The sequence below is a fragment of the Vulpes vulpes genome, chromosome 6, assembly GCF_048418805.1.
Source record: "Vulpes vulpes isolate BD-2025 chromosome 6, VulVul3, whole genome shotgun sequence".
In the NCBI taxonomy this organism is placed as follows: Eukaryota; Metazoa; Chordata; class Mammalia; order Carnivora; family Canidae; genus Vulpes; species Vulpes vulpes.
In genome coordinates this window covers 6,109,282-6,129,364 of record NC_132785.1, presented here as the reverse complement: position 1 = coordinate 6,129,364, position 20,083 = coordinate 6,109,282, and the positions used below count along the sequence as shown (strand labels likewise).

Sequence of the window (20,083 nt, the reverse complement as noted above, 5' to 3'; positions counted from 1 at the left end):
CCACCAGAGGGTAATTACTATCTTGACTTATGATTAGTTTTGTGTGCTTTAAGTAAATGGAAAAATACAAAGATGAACTCTTTTGCAACTGGCTTCATATTTTGGCATAACGTTATTTTGTGAGATCCATCATGTTGATGAATTATTGTGGTGGTTATTACAGATCGTTTATTGTCAGAGCTACCCAGCAGTGTATTAGGGGGATTTTCTGCGATTTCCTTACCTAGTTTACTCTCATGGACATTTGAGTAGTTTCCCCTTTTTGGCAGTTAATAAAGTGCTGTTATGCATTACAGTACACATCTTTCAGTGGACACATGGTGCATTCCTTTTGAAATTTTTGGATCATTGGATATGCATATATTCTGTTTTAGTGGACACTGTCAGTTTCCAAAGGAATACCAGTTTGCACTCATTCCATGTTCTCACTTAGTTGTTTCTGTCTTTTTAATCTGATGCTTTGCAGCAGTATCTCCTGGTAGTTTTAATTTGCAGTTCTCTGATAACAAAAGAAGTTGACTACCTTTTTCAGATGTTTTTTGGGAAATGTGGATGTGTGTCAGTCTTTGTTCATTTTTCCACTGATTTGTCTGTCTTTCCTTACTGACCTGTTGGGTTTGTTATATATTCCTAACGGGTCTTCAGTCATGCGTGTTGCAAATATCTACTCTAATTCTGTGTTACCTTTTCACTTTCTCATTAGTAGGTTTTGATGAACAGAAGTTCTTAATTTTAGCACATTTTGATTTTTAGTTTGTTTTCTCTTATAGTTAGAGCTTTTTGTATCCTATTTATTTATCTGCGAGAGAGTGGATGAAGTGATGGCTCGTGGCTCCTTTAAGGCTACAGAGTTGTTCTTCATTCTATCCTACCAGTGTTATTGTTTTAGCTTTCACATATTTTCAGTCCATCTGGAATGGGTAGTTGTGTGTGGTGTGAGGTAGGGGTGAAGATTTATTTTTTTCCTCACAGGTATCCAATTGATCCATTACCCTCCCTTCTCCACTATACTATAATGTCAACTTTATAAATCATGTGACCATATATGTGCATCTAGTTTTTTTCCTTTTCATTCTGATAAAATATACATAAATTGGCCATGCTAACCATTTTTAAGCGTATCGTTCATCATTAAGTACATTCACTCTGTGCAACCATCACCACTATACATTTCCAAAACATTTTTCCTCTTGTAAAACTGAAGCTCTGTACCCATTAAACAGTGAGTCCCTGTTCCCACTTCCTCCAGCCTCTGGCAGCCACCATTCTACTTTCTGTCTCGTGAATTTAACAACTCTAGGTCTTTCATGTAAGTGGAATCATACAGTATCTATCTTTTTGTGATTGGCTTCTTTCACTTACCATAATGTCTTCAGGGTTCATCAATGTTGTAGCACGTGCCAAAATTCCCCTCAGGTGGGGATTCTTAAGCTCAGCCAGATATCTGCCCGTGTTCCGCATACTCAGCTACCTCTCTGAAAGAGATCACTGACAGAGTTCAGAGGAGGGAATGAGCACACAGGTCTGAGATGGAACAAATTAACTTTATTCAAATAGTCTAGAATATTGAATGCTGAGGAATGTCCCCTCAGATCATGGGGGAGATGTTTTCTCAAGACCAGTCCATATACTCACTCCTACAACTGCTTTGTGGAAGCTAAGTGGAGCCTTAACTATTTTGACTCCAACTCCAGATTCCTCATGTGCAATGACCTTCACCTCCACTAATTTCAGCTGTATTTGGAATCATACACTGGACTCTTCCATCTCTGAAAACTTAAGTTCAAATTTCATTCAGAGCAGGAACCCATTATTCAGCCATCATTCTCAGTTATTCCCTTTATACTTGGTTTTTTATTTTTGTTCTTTAACGTCATTGAGCTACGCAGTCTCTGCCCTCTGTGTTGGTCTCCTTCTTTTAATAACTTCTGCCCCTGCATGACTTAGACTTCACGAGCCATCACTTCATCCACCCTCTTGCAGTATTTTCAACTGCTTTACCCATTAGGTATCTGTTAAACCTATCCGGCAAAACCCCAGCTCTGGATGAATCCAAATGTTGGCCTCTTGTGAGCCTACAGCTAGCCTTCCAAAGCTGCTGGAAAAAAACTTCAGACCTCCACAGGCTAATGTTATTAAAAATTATAATCTCCTCCCTACGTGGGTTCTCAGCTCTGCCCAGCAATCCTCAAAGGCTTCTCACATGCAGCTCTCTTCCCCCGTTATCAACCATGTTTTCTTAAAAGCCTCTTTCTCTTTCTTAGACTATCTCTCCCTCTACTTTGCTGAGCGGATAAATGCCATCTTAAAAGAACTTCCTCGATTTTCTGTCACTATGCCTAAAACTTTCATGAATCCTTTTGGTCTTCCTTTTGATTACTGTAGAAAAGATGCACTGCCTTCCTTTAAGGTTAATCCTTCATTTTTACTCTGAATCCCTTCGCTTACTTATGCTCAGGGCTCCTAGCCCATAGCATGTGACCAAAGCATTCCAATCTTTCCCGTCTTTACGAAAACTCTACTTCACATCCCCCTGTAGCTAGTGTTCTCTCTCTGGATCCTCTCCCATTTTCTCCTTACCTTTTGTGTTGTAGCCTCTTAACCCACTACATTCTGGCTACTGTTCTTGGCAGTCCACTGAGAATGTTGTCACCAATTCCACTGTGGTAATAAATGAAGACCACCCAACAATTGTTTTTTAGCACATTTTGCTAAGTCCAAGGCACTCTTTTTGAGTCCTGACCTTACTTGACCTCACAGCAAGCAATCTAACCCCATGAATCCCTCCTTTCTATCCATTCTTGGCTCCAGTTCCCTGGTTACATTTCAGTTTTTCTACATGTGCTAGGCCCTTATGCTTCCAGGTTCTTGGAGATGCTTTTGCCTCTGTCTGGACTGCCTTTCCTCCAATTCTCACCTCTTTTATCCAGGTAACTCACTTGAATCTTTCAGCCCCATCCCAACCATCACTTTTTCTAGAAAGCATTCTCTGACATAAGTAACTATTCCTTGCAAAAGACTGGGTTGGGTTCTCCTTATTGATATTTCTGTGCCTAATCTCGTCACAGGATCAGCAATCTTTTCCTATAAAGGACCAGATAGTAAATATTTTAGGCTTCACAGGATAACAGGCAAAATCACGATTAGTGTGAAAGTACAATAAGAGAGGAAACAAATTTCCAAAAATTTTTATTGTTGAAATTCAAAACAAGGGATCTTGGCTTGCTCAGTTGGTTAAGCATCTGCCTTCGGCTCAGATCGTGATCCCAGGGTCCTGGGATTGAACCCTGCATTGGGCTCCCTGCTCACAGGGGAGCCTGCTTCTCCGTCTTTCCTTCCCTCTGCCTCTCCCCATTGTTCATGCACTCTCTCTCTCTCTCTCTCTCAAATAAAATCTTAAAAAAAAAAAAAAGATTCAAAACATAAAGGAATACAATTTCATTGTAAATAATCTAATGAGAAGAATGGTGGGAATAACATTTTGTTTAATTGGGGTTCTAAGTTGGTGTTCTCTATTATTACAATCCATTCCTGATCTGTAATGAGGGTTGTTTTTTTATTGTTGTTTTTTAGAGACAGCACAAACGTGTATGTGTGCACCCATACACATGAGGATGGGGGAGGGAAGGGATAGAGGGAGAGGAGAGGGAGAGAAAGAATCCTAAGCAGGCTCCAAGTCCAGTGCAAACCCAATGCAGGGCTGAATCTCACAACCCTGCAATCCTGATCCAAGTGGAAATCTATAGAGTCAGGTGCCAGGTACTTAACCAATGGAGCCATGCAGGTGCCCCTGTAATGAGGTTTTATGTACTATACTGAGTACATTTTTTTCTGTGCATAATTTTGTGTTACAGATACTACAGGGGACAAATAATGAAATATAAGGCATAACTCCTATTTTCATGGAATTTATTATTTATTTGTAAAATTATCACTGTAGTGGGAGAGCTACTTTAATAATTATAGGACAGCATTACTGTTTTAGGACAGAGATGAACTAGTTCATTACAAAAGCCTAAAATAATTTTGAGACCATTTATACACCTCTAAAGAAGGATACCTATAAAAAAGTGAAGCCAAGTATGCCCTTAGTTTTATTAGATAAAGTCTATTGTGTGGCTTATATCAACTTGTATTTTCAATATTCTTTTTCCTTTTTAGGTCACTGACTCTTAGTATTCTGTTACTTCAGTATGTGTATAAAAATCACTTCTTTTGATTCAACTTAAGTGGAATTTCACTCTTTTACATTATTTTTCCTGTGATCATTTTGAAAAAATAAGGCTTTGCATTCTTCTCAGATGAGTTTTATCTTCATCTATGTAAGTGTTCTTTTTATGTACCCCACTTGTTCCTTTAAAAATTTAAGGCAAATTAATCTGTTAGTTATAATACCAAGGACAGCATATATTTAGACCATTTAGCCTTGTAATCATTTGAACTATATAAAAGAATAGTACATTTTTTCTTTTTTTTTTTCAGGTTTTATTTTTTAAGTAAACGATGCCCAACATGGGGTTTGAACCTAGAACCCCAAGATCAAGAGATGGGTGATCTCTAGACTGAGCAGCCAGGCACCCTATAAAATCTCTTCTTGATCCAAACCAACCCAAAATTAGCCAGTTAGTGTCAAATTGACAAATTACATTGGTAAGAGTTTCATATAAGAAAAGATGGAAGCAAAAGAGAATATATATATTCTCTTTAATATGTAGAGTGAAGAGGAAGATGTAAGAACCAATCACTGTGGAAGGGAAATGTAATTCCTCCAGTCTTTTTGATGATAAACTGTGACCTCTAGAATTTTGAAGAAAGGGGTATTTATGGAAGGTGGTATCCTCCCCTTCTTACTATAGTCTAAAAGGTGTTTTCTCTGGCAATTAATATAAACAAAGAGATAATTAGAAATTGGTAAAGACATTATTCATTACACTTGCAAATCAGGTATGATCTCCATGTATAGTTGGGAAACACATTCTATCTATTCAATCTTTTTTTTTTTTTTTTTTAAGATTTTATTTATTTATCCATGAGAGACACAGACAGGCAGAGGAAGAAGTAGGCTCCTTGCAGGAAGCCTGATGAAGCACTCAATTCCAGGACCCTGGGATCACAACCTGAGCCAAAGGCAGACACTCAACCACTGAGCTGGTTGAGTGAACAGAAATTGGAGATACAGATCCTATCCCTTAATTCTTAATGTTTTCCTCTATTTGCTGTCTAATCTTTTCTAGGCGTGCTATATTACTAGTTTAGCATGTTCTAAAATTCCTACCTTTATTTAATGATGTACAGAAGAATATTGAAAAAAATGCATCAAGTTTTTTAAGATAAAAGTTTGGATTTTTAAGCCAATTTACTGTGAATTGTGTATATGTTCTATAGAAATAAATCCAGAGGATATAGGAAAAAAATGTTCAGAAATAGACCAGGTGTTCCAAAACTGGCCCTAACTTTTCCCCTGAGCTTTATACCAGTTTACCCAAGTACCACTGATACTGCCACTGACATGTTTAGTAAGCATGTTAAAATATTGAAAAATAAACTCTTGGGGTGCCTTGCTGGCTGAGTCAGAAGAGCTTGCAACTCTTAATCTCAGGGTTATGAGTTCAAATCCCATGTTGAGTATAGAGATTATTTAAATAAACTTTAAAAAGAAAAAGATGTGGAAAACAAACTCTTGACTTTTCCTCCAAACCTACTTCCCTCTTAGTCTTCCACGTATCAGAGAAGAGCATTACATAGAGAAAAGGCTGGAGTCCAAGATGGCAGAGGAGTAGGAGAACTTAGTTTCTTCTGGTCCTACGAATTCAACTAGGTAGCCATCAAATCATTCTGAACACTTGCAAACTCAGCTGAGGATAGAATAGCTGCAACTCTACAAGTAGCAAAGCTACCACTTTTCTGCAGGAAGGACAAGACAGATAAACTCACTTCAAAAAAGAGAACATGAGGCAGTAATGACTGCCAGACACCTAATCATTATGGATGTAAGTAAGATGTTGGAACTAGAGTTCAGAATAACAATTATAAAGATACTAGCTGGGCTTGAAGAAAGCATGGAAGACACTAGAGAATCCCTTCCTGGAGAAATAAAAGAACTAAAATCTAATTAAGTCTAAATCAAAAAGGCTATTAATGAGATGCAATAAAAAAAATGGAGGCTCTAACTGCTAGGATAAATGAGGCAGGAGAGAGGATTAATGATATAGAGGATAAAAGTGGAGACAATGGTGGAGAATAAAGAAGCCAAGAAAAAGATAAACAACTACTGGATCACGAGGGGAGAATTCGAGAGATAAGTGATACCATGAAGTGAAACAATATTAGAATAAATGGGGTTCCAGAAGAAGAGGAAAGGGGGGGAAAAGATAATATTGGAGCAAATTATAATGAAAAACTTTCCCAACCTGGGGAAGGAAACATTCAAGTCCAAGAAGTACAGAGAACCCCCCCCCCCTCAAAATCAGTAAAAATAGGTCAACACCCTGACATATAATAGTGAAACTTGCAAATCTCAGAGACAAAGAGAAAATCCTGAAAGCAGACAAGAGACCCATAACCTACAAGGGTAGAAACATTAGCTGGCAGCAGAACTATCCACAGAGATGTGGCAGGCCAGAGAGGACTGGCATGATATATTCAGGGTGTTAAATGAGGAAAAATATGCAACCAGGAATACTTTATCCAGCTAGGATCTCGTTCAAGATAGAAGGAGAGAGAAAAAGCTTCCAGGAGAAACAAAAGGATTTGTGATCAATCAGCCCCACAAGAAATATTTAAAAGGATCCTTTAAGCAAAGAGAAAGCCCAAAAGTAACAGACCAGAAAGGAACAGAGAAAATATACAGAAACAGTGACTACGGGTAATACAATGGCACTAAATTCATATCTTTCAATAGTTACTCTTAACGTAAATGGGCTAAATGTCCCAATCAAAAGACACAGGGTATCAGATTGGATAAAAAAGCAAGAACCATTGATAGGCCATCTGCAAGAGATTTGCTTTAAACTCACCTCCAGAATTAAAGTGAGGGGGTGGAAAACCATACTAATTTATCATAATGGATATCAAAAGAAAGCTGAACTGGCAATCCTTATTTCAGACAAATTAGATTTTAAACCAAAGACTCTAATAAGAGATGAGGAAGGATACTATATCATAATTAAAGAGTCTATCCAATGAGAAGATCTAACAATTATAAATATGTATGCCCCTAAAATGGGAGCAGCCAATTATATAAGCCAATTAATAACAAAATTAAGAAACACATCAATTAAAATACAATTGTAGTAGTGGACCTTAATGCCCCACTCACTGCAGTGGACAGATCATCTAAGTAAAAGATCAACAAGGAAACAAGGGCTTTGAGTGACACACTGGACCTGTGGACTTCACAGATATATTCAGAGCATTCCATCCTACAGCAACAGAATACGTATTCTTCTCAAGTGCACATGGAACATTCTCCAGAATAGACCACATTCTGGGTCACAACTCCGATCTTAACTGGTACCAAAAGATTAGGATCATTCCCTGCATATTTTCAGACCACAATGCTTTGAAACTAGAACTCAATCACAAGAAGAAATTTGGAAAGTACTCAAATACGTGTAAACTAAAGAGCATCCTACTAAGAATGAAAGGGCCAACCAGGAAATTAAAGATTTTTAAAAATTCATGGAAACATGAAAATGAAAATACAACTGTTCAAAGCCTTTGGGAAGAATCAAAGGCAGTCCTAAAAGGGAAGTATATAGCAATACAACCCTTTCTCAAGAAACAAGAAAGGTCTCAAAAACACAGCCTAACTTTACATCTAAAGGAACTGGAGATGGGACACCTAGGCGGCTCAGCGGTTGGACACCTGCCTTTGGCTCAGGGCGTGATCCCAGGATCCGAGATCAAGTCCTACATCAGGCTCCCTGCAGGGAGCCTGCTTCTCCCTCTGCCTGTATCTCTCCCTCTATCTCTCAGTCTGTGTCTCTCGTGAATAAATAAATCTTTTTAAAAATAAATAAAGGAACTGGAGAAAGAACAGCAAATAAGCCCAGCAGGAGAAGAGAATTGATAAAACTTGAAGCAGAAATCAATGAAATAGAAACCAAAAGAATAGATCAACGAAACTAGGAGCTGGTTCTTTGAAAGAATTAATAAAATTGATAAACCCCTGGCCAGACTTATCAAAAAAGAAAAGAGAAAGGACCCAAATCAAATCATGAATGAAAGAAGAGAGAGCACAAACACCAAAGAAATATAAACGATTGTAAGAACTATATGCCATACAAACAATTATAAGCAACTATATGCAACAAATTGGGCAATCTGAAAGGAATGGATGCATTCCTAGAGATGTGTAAACTACCTAAACTGAAACAGGAAGAAATAGAAAACTTGAACAAACTCATAACCAGCAAGGAAATTGAAGTAATCAAAAATCTCCCAACAAATAAGAGTCCAGGACCAGATGGCTTCCCAGGGGAATTCTATCAAATATTTAGGGAATTCGTACCTCTTCTTCTGAAACTGTTTCAAAAAATAGAAATGGAAAGGAAATTTCCAAACTTGTTTTATGAGGCCAGCACTACCTTGATCCCAAAATCAGACGAAAACCCCACCAAAAAGAATTAAAGACAATATCTCTGATAAACATGAATACAAAAATTCTCATTAAAAAAAATTTCTCATCAAGACACTAGTCAATAGGATCCAACAGTACATTGAAAGGATTATCCACCACGACCAAGTGGGATTTATTCCTGGGCTGCAAGTGTGGTTCAACATCCGCAAATCAATCCATGTAATATACTACATTAGTAAAAGAAAGGAAAAGAACTACATGATCCTTTCAATCAATGCATAAAAAGCATTTGACAAAGTACAGCATCCTTTCTTGATTAAAATTCTTCACAGTGTAGGAATAGAGGGAACCTACCCTAATATAAATGCCATCTACGAAAAGCACACAGCAAATATCATTCTCAATGGGGAAAAAACAGAGTTTTCACCCTAAGGTCAGGCAGGGATGTCCACTATCACAACTGTTGTTCAGTATAGTACTAGAAGTTCTAGCCTCTGGAGCACCTGGGTAGCTCAGTCCGGTGGGTGTTTTCTTTCGGCTCAGATCATAATCCCAGGTGTTGGGATCAAGCCCACATCAGGCTCTGTGCTCAGCAGGAAACCTGTTGCTCCCTCTCCTGCTTGCTGCTCCCCCTACTTGTGCTCATGCTCTCTCCTTCTCTTTGTCAAATAAGATAATGCTTAAAAAGAAAGAAATAGAAGACCTAGCCTCAGCAATCAGACAACAAAAAGAAAGAAAAGGCATCCATATTGGTAAAGAAGTCAAACTCACTCTTCACAAATGACATGATACTCTGTGGAAAACCTAAAAGACTCCACTCCAAAATTGCTAGAATTTATACAGGAATTTAGCAAAATAGCAGGATATAAAATCAATGCACAGAAATCCATTGTGTTCCTATAGACTAACAATGAGACAGAAAGTGAAATGAAGGCATCAGTCCCATTTACAATTACACCCGAAACCATAAGATACTTAGGAATAAAGAAGCAAAAAATCTGTACTCAGAAAACTATAGAATGCTCATGAAAGGAATTGAGGAAGACACAAAGAAATGGAAAAGCCTTCTATGCTCATAGATGAGAAGAACCAATATTGTCAAAATGTGTATGGTACCTAGAGTGATCTATACATTCACTGCAATCCATACCAAAATACCATCAACTTTTCACAGAGCTGGAACAAATAATCCTAAAATTTGTATGAAACCAGAAAAGATCACAAATAGCCAAAGGAACGTTGAAAAAGAAAACTAAAATCGGTGGCATCACAGTCCCTGGACTTTAAGCTCTATTACAAAGCTGCAGTCATGGGGACGCCTGGGTGGCTCAGCGGTTGAGCATCTGCCTTCAGCTCAGGGTGTGATCCCGGAATCCCAGGATCGAGTCCCACATCGAGCTCCCTGCATGGAGCCTGCTTCTCCTGCCTGTGTCTCTGCCTCTCTCTCTGTGTCTCTCATGAATAAATAAAATCTTTAAAAAAAAAAAAAAAAGCTGCAGTCATCAAGACAGTAAAATACTGGCCCAAAAACAGACACACAGATCAATGGGACAGAATAGAGAACCCAGAAACGGACCCTCAACTCTGTGGTCAACTAATCTTTGACAAAGCAGAAAGCATAACCAATGGAAAAAAGTCTCTTCAACTGGTGTTGGGAAAATTGGACAGCCACACGCAGAAGAGTCAAACTGGACCATTTTCTCATACCATACACAAAAATAGAATCAAAATGGATGAAAGGCCTAAATGTGAGAGAGGAATCCAAAAAAGCAACTCAGATTATATCTCTCCAGAATTAAAACCTCTCAGTGACTACCTGTTATTAAAGCCCAGACTCCTTACCACATCTCATATCAGTATGTATTGAGTGCTTACTATATTCCACCTACTGTGTTAGATGCTTTGCATGTGTTAACATAATCTTCACAATGGACTTGTTATATTGGAAATATTAACTCCATTTTATAGATCAAGAGTATATTGGAAATATTATTAACTCCATTTTATAGATCAAGAGTATGTTATGGGCTCCTGGGTGGCTCAGTTGGTTGAGCAACCATCTCTTGGTTTCAGCTCAGGTCGTGATCTCAGGGTTGTGAGAACAAGCCCCATGTCCAATTCCTGCTCAGTGTGGGGTGGGAGGTGTCTGCTTCAGATTCTCCCTCTCCCTTCCCCTCGCTGTGTGTGTGCGCACACGGGCTCTCTGTCTCTCTCTCAAATAAATAAATCAATCTTAAAGAAAGAGAGAGAAAGAAAAGAAAGATCACACAGCTGGTTACCAGCTAAGCTGGAATTCAAAGCCAAGGAGTCTGACTCCAAAGCATACAGTCTGGCCCCTTTAAACTATCCCAACTTCATCTTGTTTTGCTAACTTGACTTTAGCCACACAAGTCTTTTTGTCCTTCAAGCATATCAAGCTTGTTTTCTCCATAGGACTTTTGCAATTGCTCTTTCTCCATCTAGAATGTTCTTCCCTCAGATTGTTGGATGGCCACTGTCATCTCACCATATAAGTCTTCATTCAAATATTGTTTTTTTCTGAGAGGCCTTCCCTGACATCTGTCTTTAAAATTATTTTCCCACATATTCACGGTCCCTCTTTATATTTGCTTACTTTTTATGTTGTTTTTGTGGAAGTATTTACTCAGCAAGTATTTGTTGGATGGATGAATGTTGACTGTTTGCTGAATGTTGTTTAGTATAGTGACTAAGGGTATAGTCTCTGAAATCACACTCCTGGATTCATATCACAACTCTCCTATTTAATTGTGTGATGTTGAGCAAGTTGCTCTCTGCCTCAGGTTCCTCATTTCAAAGATAGAAATTATGACACTTCCCTAATAGAGTTGTTAGAATCAAATAAATTGATGGTTAATGCATGTGAATCTATTTTTTTTTTAAGTAGGCTCCACACCCAACATGGAGCCCAACACAGGGCTTGAACTCATGACCGTGGGGATCCCTGGGTGGCTCAGCAGTTTGGCGCCTGCCTTTGGTCCAGGGCGTGATCCTGGGATCCCGGATCGAGTCCCACATGGGGCTCCTTGCATGGAGCCTGTTTCTCCTCTGCCTGTGTCTCTGCCTCTCTCTCTCTCTCTCTCTCTCTCTCTGTCTTAACTCATGAATAAATAAATGATAATGAAAAATATCAGAAAAAAACGTATGTCAGCGAGGGGGTTCATTGAAATAGTTGTGGCTAGTTAGGACTTATACAAGAAATTTTCTTTAGTTGCAGGACCAGCTCTGCCCCCTAATTATAAAAGCAGTAGCTCGGAGTCCTCAGACAGCGATGAAGACAGTAGTTCATTGTACGAAGAAGAAAATCAGGAATCTGAAGAAGATGACACTGGTCCAACGGCAAGGTCAGTCACGTAAATGATAAACCAAGCTCCAAACCTAGTATTCGTTGGCTGGATCAGGTAGCCAGTCAGAGAACACCATATCTGTATTTTTACTGCATGGGAAGAAATCCTTTCATACAGTATTGCCTCGTTGAGCTATACATTGGAGAAAGAAATTTATTCTAGTAGTAGATAGCTGTAGAGATACCTAGAATTTCAATTAAATTCTTAGATAAAGGATTTTCCTGAAGGTATTACTGAAGTGACTACATATTCTAAGTAAACCAGAGCATTTCTTTTAAAAAATGTTAATGCAGTAGATGGTTCTTGCTTAAGTAGATGATTGGTTTCCCTCTAACTACCTTACTTACCGTAGGTGCATGTAAATAAGTGAAATCTTTGTTTAGTATTGGGTAGTTTTTTTGGTTGCATTTTAAAGATCTTAAGAGAGAAATAGCAACTTAAAACTCTTCCTGAATGAGATTAAAATCCAGGGTCACTATCTTTTTTGTTCAAAAACTTATAGCAAGTAGACTGTCTGAAACCTCAGCAAGTAGAATCTTTAACAATGTAGAAAATACAGAAAAGTGATACAGTATTCCTGGTATAGAGAATTAACCAATCTCTATCCTCGGCCAAAAATAAATTCCAGGAAAAGGTTAGTATAAGATCTACTGTGGTATCCATTTGTTCTTATTGGGCAAGATTAATTTATTGTTCCAGTATTTATACAACTAGTTGGAGTTAATGCTTCCTTTAAAACCTAAAACTTCTCTGTGAAATAATTTGCATAAAATTGCACTACTGTGTTTTTAGAAAACAGAGGAGAAATCAAGATGATGATGATGATGATGATGAAGGATTTTTTGGACCAGCTCTTCCTCCTGGATTTAAAAAGCAGGATGATTCTCCTCCAAGGTGATAACATAAAATAAATAGTTCAAGCCTGTCTCTTCTAAATATTTCAGTTAGTGCTTGTTAATTCATTAAAGAGTTATCTGAAATTGTTGTTTAACTTACAAATTTATGTAACATTTGAAATGCATAGGAAAAAAGTAGTCGTTTCCTATAACAAAAATGGTTATTTAATCGCATATAAATACTTCTATAGTTTATAAAAATTTCCGTATCTCTTAGTTGATGCTCACAAGAGTGTTTTGTAGTAGACTGATTGGAATGTTCTCCTCCTTCTCCTTTTTTTTTTAGAGAATTTTTTTTAAGATTTAATTTATTTATTCATGAGAGACACAGAGAGAGAAGTAGAGACAGGCAGAGGGAGAAGCAGGCTCCATGCAGGGAGCCCGATGTGGGACTCGATCCCGGGTCTCCAGGATCACGCCCTGGGCAGAAGGAGGTGCTAAACTGCTGCGCCATCCGGGCTGCCCCCCCTCTTTTTTTAAATAGATAAGGTTTTGCACACATAGTGACTGGTAGACCTGGGGCTGGAATCGTGGTATTTGACTTTAAAATCAGATGCTGTCTTAGTTACTTCATGATAGAAGAAGCAATTCCTTTGTGCCCCATTAAACAATTTGACTTCTCTGTACTTCAAATTTGCCATCTGAAAAATAGGTTAACAAGTAGCTTTCAAAATTATTGTGATGATCGAGATTTCATATTTATATATATATACATACGTGTGTGTATGTCTCTTTCATCATGCCTGGCCCCAAGTATATAGTCTTCTTCTCAGAGTATTGTACTTTTTTTTAAAAAGATTTTATTTATTTGTTCATGAGAGACACAGAGAGAAAGCAGAGACATAGACAGAGGGAGAAGCAGGCTCCCTGCGGGGAGCATGATGTGGGACTCCATCCCAGAATCCTGGGATCATGCCCCGAGCTGAAGGCAGACCCTCAACCACTGAGCCACCCAGGCATCCCTACACATTTTAAATCTTTTTTTTTTTTAATAATTTTTTTTATTTATTTATGATAGTCACACAGAGAGAGAGAGAGAGAGAGAGAGGCAGAGACACAGGCAGAGGGAGAAGCAGGCTCCATGCACCGGGAGCCCGACGTGGGACTCGATCCCGGGTCTCCAGGATCGCGCCCTGGGCCAAAGGCAGGCGCCAAACCGCTGCGCCACCCAGGGATCCCCCTACACATTTTAATATTCAAACTTTATAATCGCATTTGTCAGCTCCAATTTTCACATGACTTTAGTCCTTTTAGAATTAATAGGGAAGACTACTGATTTTGTGTGGCCCCCAAGCCAAGAATAATCTTTAAAGGGTCATTTAAAAAACAAAGACAGGCATGCCTAAGAGACCCATAAATGGCCCTCAAAGCCTAAAATGTCCTATCTGGCCTTTTGCAGAAAATTTGCTGACTGCCAGGGCATAACATTCAAGAAAGCACATTATTAGATGCACAGCAGTTTCGTTCTTGAGAGTTATACTTTGGCTATTAAATGGCCAGGATCAGAACCCACACCTGCTGACTCTCAGTACTGTTTTTCCTCTGCCAGGAACCTCGTCTGTGAGGCTCTAGTTGAACACAGGGCAACAAGGAAAATTCAGCTCAGTGCCATGTTGGTTGGTAATACTGGCACAGTGATGCCTCTGGGAAAAACACATATGAAAGAAAGGACCAAGAAACTTGAAAGCACAGAAGAGAGTAGAAAATATCTGGTTTCTATTGTTTTTTTCCCTGATGTAAGGCTTTCTCTTTTTAAGACCCAGATTTTAGATACTTTTCCCATTTGGAATGATGTCAGTTCCCTCAGAAATGTGGCAGTAGGTCAGCTTGAAAGAAAATGAACTTTGGCATCACGGAGACCAGGGTTCAAACTCTAGCTCTGCCACTTACTCATTTGTGATGTCCTTGGGCATTATTTTGCTCACCTGGAAAATGGAGTGACTTACCCCAACTAGGGTTGTTTGGAGGAAACAGAGAGGTGCTCTGGTTGACGTGTGTTTAGCACAGCACCTTTTCCCTTGTCTGGAGGTCTCTTACATGACTTATGTTCATTCTTGTACACCTCCACGTCATTATTAAACTACTAGTGAGGACAGCGTTTAGGTTTTTATACTACCATGGCACAGGTAACCATAAATTGCCAACATCTGTTGTCTGCGTGCACTGTTTAAGTTTTTAGAAGTCAGTTTCTACTTAAGGAGTTCTGACTATAATTATTTTCCCCCTAAAGAGTGTGTTGGTGGACAGTGACTATCAAAAGTGAAAGCCGGGCTCCTGGGTGGCTCAGTGGTTGAGTGTCTGCCTTTGGCTCAGGTCGTGATCCCGAAGTGCTGGGATCGAGTCCCACATCAGGCTCCCCGCAGGGGACCTGCCTTTCCCTCTGCCTGTGTCTCTGCCTCTCTGCCTCCCTCTCTGTGTCTCTCATGAATAAATACATAAAATCCTAAAAAAAAAAAAAAAAAAAACCTGAAAGGCAAGGCACAAAATAGAAAAAGATCTCCACGGGCTGTAATTCTTAATAAGGGCTTTTATTATTTTTTTTCTTAATAAGGGCTTTTTAAAAAATTGTTATTTTTATTTAATGTAGTTCTTTTAGGAAGTGGGTTTAACACTACTGCCACAAAGATTGAGAATTACTGGCTTAGTATCTTAGCATTGACTAACAACTAGAAAGTAAAAATGAGAAAATCAGATATTTTTAAGATACTACTAAGTGGAAAAATAGGTTATAAAAAAATAATATGTTAAATAAAATTCTCATTTTCAACATTTGTTATTATTTGGCTTTTTGTTATATTTGTGAACTTCTGTTCTAAAAACTGCTTTTTGAAGTCAGGGAGAATGGTAATGGTACATTTTATTTTTCAGGCCGTTAATAGGTCCTGCATTACCACCCGGTTTTATTAAATCTACACAGAAAAGTGACAAAGGCAGAGAAGATCCAGGACAAGTATCATCATATTTCAACTCTGAGGTTTGGAAAATTTCTGATTAAAGAATAAGATGTAGCAAACTCAAGACTTTATAGAATAATTATTATTGTTCTATATTATTATATTCTATATTATATTCTATATTATTATAGAATAATAACTGTAATCACTTAGTTCAAATGTAACAAATATGCAGTCCTATTCACATTAATCTAGGATTGTAAGGTAGATAGATGAAATCAAAAGCTTGTCCCAGAACTGAGATGTTAGACAAATAACAAAGCAATAACATGTTGACAAAGGTGTTACCTATTTGTGCTTCTCATCCTTGAAGAGAAGCTTTAAAGTGCTAGGAAATAGAACATGATGAAAAGTTTACGAAATTGTGATTTGACCTGAAAAAGAGAAAGCTGAGGAATTTGTTGACAATGATCTTTGCTATAAAATTAGCTCTTACCTCTACAGCTCTGGTGCCTGAATATAACAAAGCTGGGAGTTAAGTCATTTTATGAAAAGATAGGTCAAATGATTTTAGAGTCAAATATGAAAGCTGTTTTCTTGTTAGAGGCCTGGCCCTTAACAATAGCTGAGATTTGTAGAGTACTTTATAACTTGTAATGCTTTTTCCCCATATATGGAGAGATATTATTTTTATCTTTTCTATGTAATAGATATGATCCACCATCTTACAGATGCTAAAAATGATAAAAATTAGGTAACTTACCCAAGATTGAAATTTGTACTTATCAAAGCCAAGTCTTAAACCTAGTTCTTTTTTTTTTTTTTTTTTTTTTTTTTTTTAAGATTTAGTTTTAAGTAATCTCTACGCTCAACTCAGGCTTGAATCCACAACCTCAAAATCAAGGTCACTCACTCTACCAACTGAACCAGCCAGCACCCCTTAAACCAAGTTCTTAAGACTTTAGATCACCTGTCCAGCCTGTTATTCTACAGTAGCTTCTTGTATGTTCATCTCTACTGAGAATTCAGCAGTTACACTGAGGTTGTTACTAAGAAAAATATAATGCAGGCGGTAAGACCATATACTTCAGAGTCATTTACTCCTTCCTTAGAGATTTATAGAGCGCCTACAGTGTATCAGGCACATAGTCACAGAAGTGAATCGGCCAACAAATCTTGTTCCTACCTTCAAAAGACATTCATAATCCAGCCACTTCTGCGACCACCCTAGTCTAAGTCAATGTCAGTCATATTTCACCTGTTTTATTGATCTTGATACTGTAGCCCTTGTTTTTATGCTACCTCTTCTCAACACAGCAGCTACAGTGGCCTGGATAAAATGGAGTCAGATTGTGTCACTCACACTCAAAACCAAACCCTGGGGCCCCTGGATGGCTTAGTCAATAGAGCATGCAGCTCTTGATCTCAGGGCCATAACTTTGAGCCCCCTGTTGAGCGTAGAAATTACTTAAAAAAGAAAAAAATGATGGGCAGCCCGGGTGGCTCAGCGTTTTAGCACTACCTTCAGCCCAGGGCCTGATCCTAGAGACCCGGGATCAAGTCCCACGTCGGGCTCCCTGCATGGAGCCTGCTTCTCTCTCTGCCTATGTCTCTACCTCTCTGTGTGTGTCTCTCATGAATAAATAAGTAAAAGTAAAAAAAGGTAAAAAAAAAAAAAAGAAAGAAAAAAAGAAAAAGCCAGAGCCCTTATGGGGCCCTCTACAATCTGGTCTCCTTTAGCTCCTGATTTTGTCTCTTACTTTAATCTGACCACGCTGTGCTACTTGCTGTACCTCCTCCCACACACAGAGAGGTTCCTACCCCTGAGTTTTTATACCTGCTAAGCCTCTCCAAAATGGCCTTCCCTTGATATCTATGTGGCTTGCCTCCCAGAACTTCAGTTTTTGGCTGACATGTCACTTTAATGAGGTCATTTCTGACCTCCTAATTCAGAATTGCTAACTCTTCCCCTGATTCCCATCTCCTTCCCTCCTTTAATTTTCTCCAGAGCATCTATCACTACCTCAAACACCATTTATTTTACTACTTCTTTGTGTTTATTGTGGACCTCTCCCCACCATAATGTAAATTTGTTGAGGACAGAGACTTTTGTCTTCTTTCTAGTAGACATTCAGAAGTATTTGTTTAATGAATGAATGAATAAATAAATAAATTAGACATACTCCCAGCTAATCACACCTGCAACGTAGTGGGGAATGCAGACATTAAACAAACATCTAACATTATGAGTGATTCAAAAGGTGAGACCAAATACAGTGGAACTATGGCAGATGACTCAAAACTAATCTGAAGAAACAAGAAAGTCTGTCTCTGAGAAAATGTCTAAATTAAAGATTGATGAGTTGGAAATATCTCAGCAAAGAGGGCAGGAAAAATTGTTCCAGAAAATACAGATAGCTTCTCTGAAGGCAAAGAGTGTGGAGAGGGAGAGTTAGAGTTTAAGAAGTCCAGTGTGGGGACACCTGGGTGGCTCAGCAGTTAAAGTGCCTGCCTTAAGTTGAGGGCGTGTTCCTGGAATCCCGGGATCGAGTCCCACATCGAGCTCCCTGCACGGAGCCTGCTTCTCCCTCTGCCTGTGTCTCTGCCTCTCTCTCTCTCTATATATATATATATATCTCATTAATAAATAAAATCTTAAAAAAAAAAGAAGAAGAATTCCAGTGTGGTTGGAGTGGAGAGAAAGGAGAGAGAAGGCAAGAGCCACTTGAGCTTTGAATCCTGGGTAAGCTTAGTGTCATGTCAGTATCACGCCGGTTGTTATACTTACCTTAGCGTGTGGTTACAAGGATTAAATCAGAACAGTAGGTATTCAACCTGTAATAGCTCTCATCATTGTCATTATTCTTACCATCTTCACTCCTCATGCCATGAGAGTATCTTTGAAAAATTTAGTCTAAGGAATCCTTCCAGCAAGGTTGCTAAATACAAGAATAAATTACCAGGGAACTAACCTCCAGGCACACGGAAGACTGAACTGACATGGTCCTATGGTCATGCTCCCATCTCCCTGCCACAAACACAAAGAAACACAAGGGGAAAGTAGCAACAAAGCTAATATACAGCAAAGCTCAAAAGAAAGAAAGGAAAGTCCACAGGTATTAGTGACATTGAGAGAATTCAAAGCTAGAGCAGTAAACACAAGCTGATGTGGCAGAGGACCAGGGCAGTTTTAGGGAAGCCAGCCATAAATCCTAGAGTTGGGCTTGGGGACCAGAGCTGTAACTTTAGCTGTGAAGGCAGAGGAGAGGGAATTGAGGTCTCTGGATAAAACCTATAGCCTCAAAGTTCCACTCTGTCTGCAAAAGAATGCTGGAGACATAAAACCCACAGCCCTTGGAAAGTGGGCAGGAAGTTTCATGCTCTCCATAACCTACTTTCAGGTGATTCCCAATATGTCTATCTATCGCCTCACACAGAGAGGGGCAGGGAAATGGGGAAAGAAGGAGAAATATGGTAAAATGTTAGCAGCTGATGAATTTGGGTGAGGAAACATGGGTGTTAGTAGTGAACTACATTTTCCAAAACATTTGCCAAAGGTGTAGCATAATTCACCTTGACTCATGCTTGGAATTTTGTCCTAGCTCACCTAGACAGCAAATGGATAGTTTATGCAATTCCCTGGTGGTATCTATCCTATATTTTCTACTTCCCTTAGCAAAAGGTGAGGGGTTACAACAAGGCAGGGACTATATCATTGTAAACCTGTTACAGGTATACTTGGCTCTGAATTATTTGCTTTATAATTTCCCTCTAAACCTTTTTCAAAAGATACTTTTTTGTTTTCATGTTTTCCTTTCTCGAAGAGGGGCTTCTCTTAGTCTCTCATTCACAACATATCCCCCTATATAAAGACATGCAATACTAATAGTCAACATCTGTTGAGCAATTACTGTAAGGCTGACACTGCAAAGGACAATGTAAACATATATTTGTTGTTTACATGACTTAATTATATTCCCAGGCCAACACAATTTTAATCGAAACAACAGTCCTGGGAAATGGTGTGTCAGCTAGAAAGCTTTTAGCTGCAAATAACAGAAAATCCTACTCAAGGGCAGCCCAGGTGGCCCAGCAGTTTAGTGCTGCCTTCAGCCCAGGGTGTGGTCCTGGAGACCCGGGATCGAGTCCCACATCGGGCTCCCTGCATGGAGCCTGCTTCTCCCTCTGCCTGTGTCTCTGCCTCTCTCTCTCTCTGTCTGTCATGAATAAATAAATAAAATCTTTAAAAAAAAATCCTACTCAAAATGGAACTTTGTCTTAACCTCTATAGTTAGCAAATGGTTGTTTATATAACTGCTGGGGTGATATATAATCTACATTCCCAAA

At 38.8% G+C, this 20,083-nt stretch overlaps 1 protein-coding gene across 1 annotated transcript in view; it reads left to right on the top strand.

Annotated features, from left to right (window-relative positions):
* GPALPP1 (GPALPP motifs containing 1) overlaps nt 1-20,083 on the top strand; it is a 40,449-nt gene that overhangs the window by 2,501 nt on the left and 17,865 nt on the right. Inside the window, exons 2-4 of the mRNA XM_026017214.2 lie at nt 11,811-11,943; nt 12,739-12,840; nt 15,711-15,816. Coding sequence (XP_025872999.1) covers nt 11,811-11,943; nt 12,739-12,840; nt 15,711-15,816 — 341 coding nt within the window. The remainder of the gene's footprint in view (nt 1-11,810; nt 11,944-12,738; nt 12,841-15,710; nt 15,817-20,083) is intronic.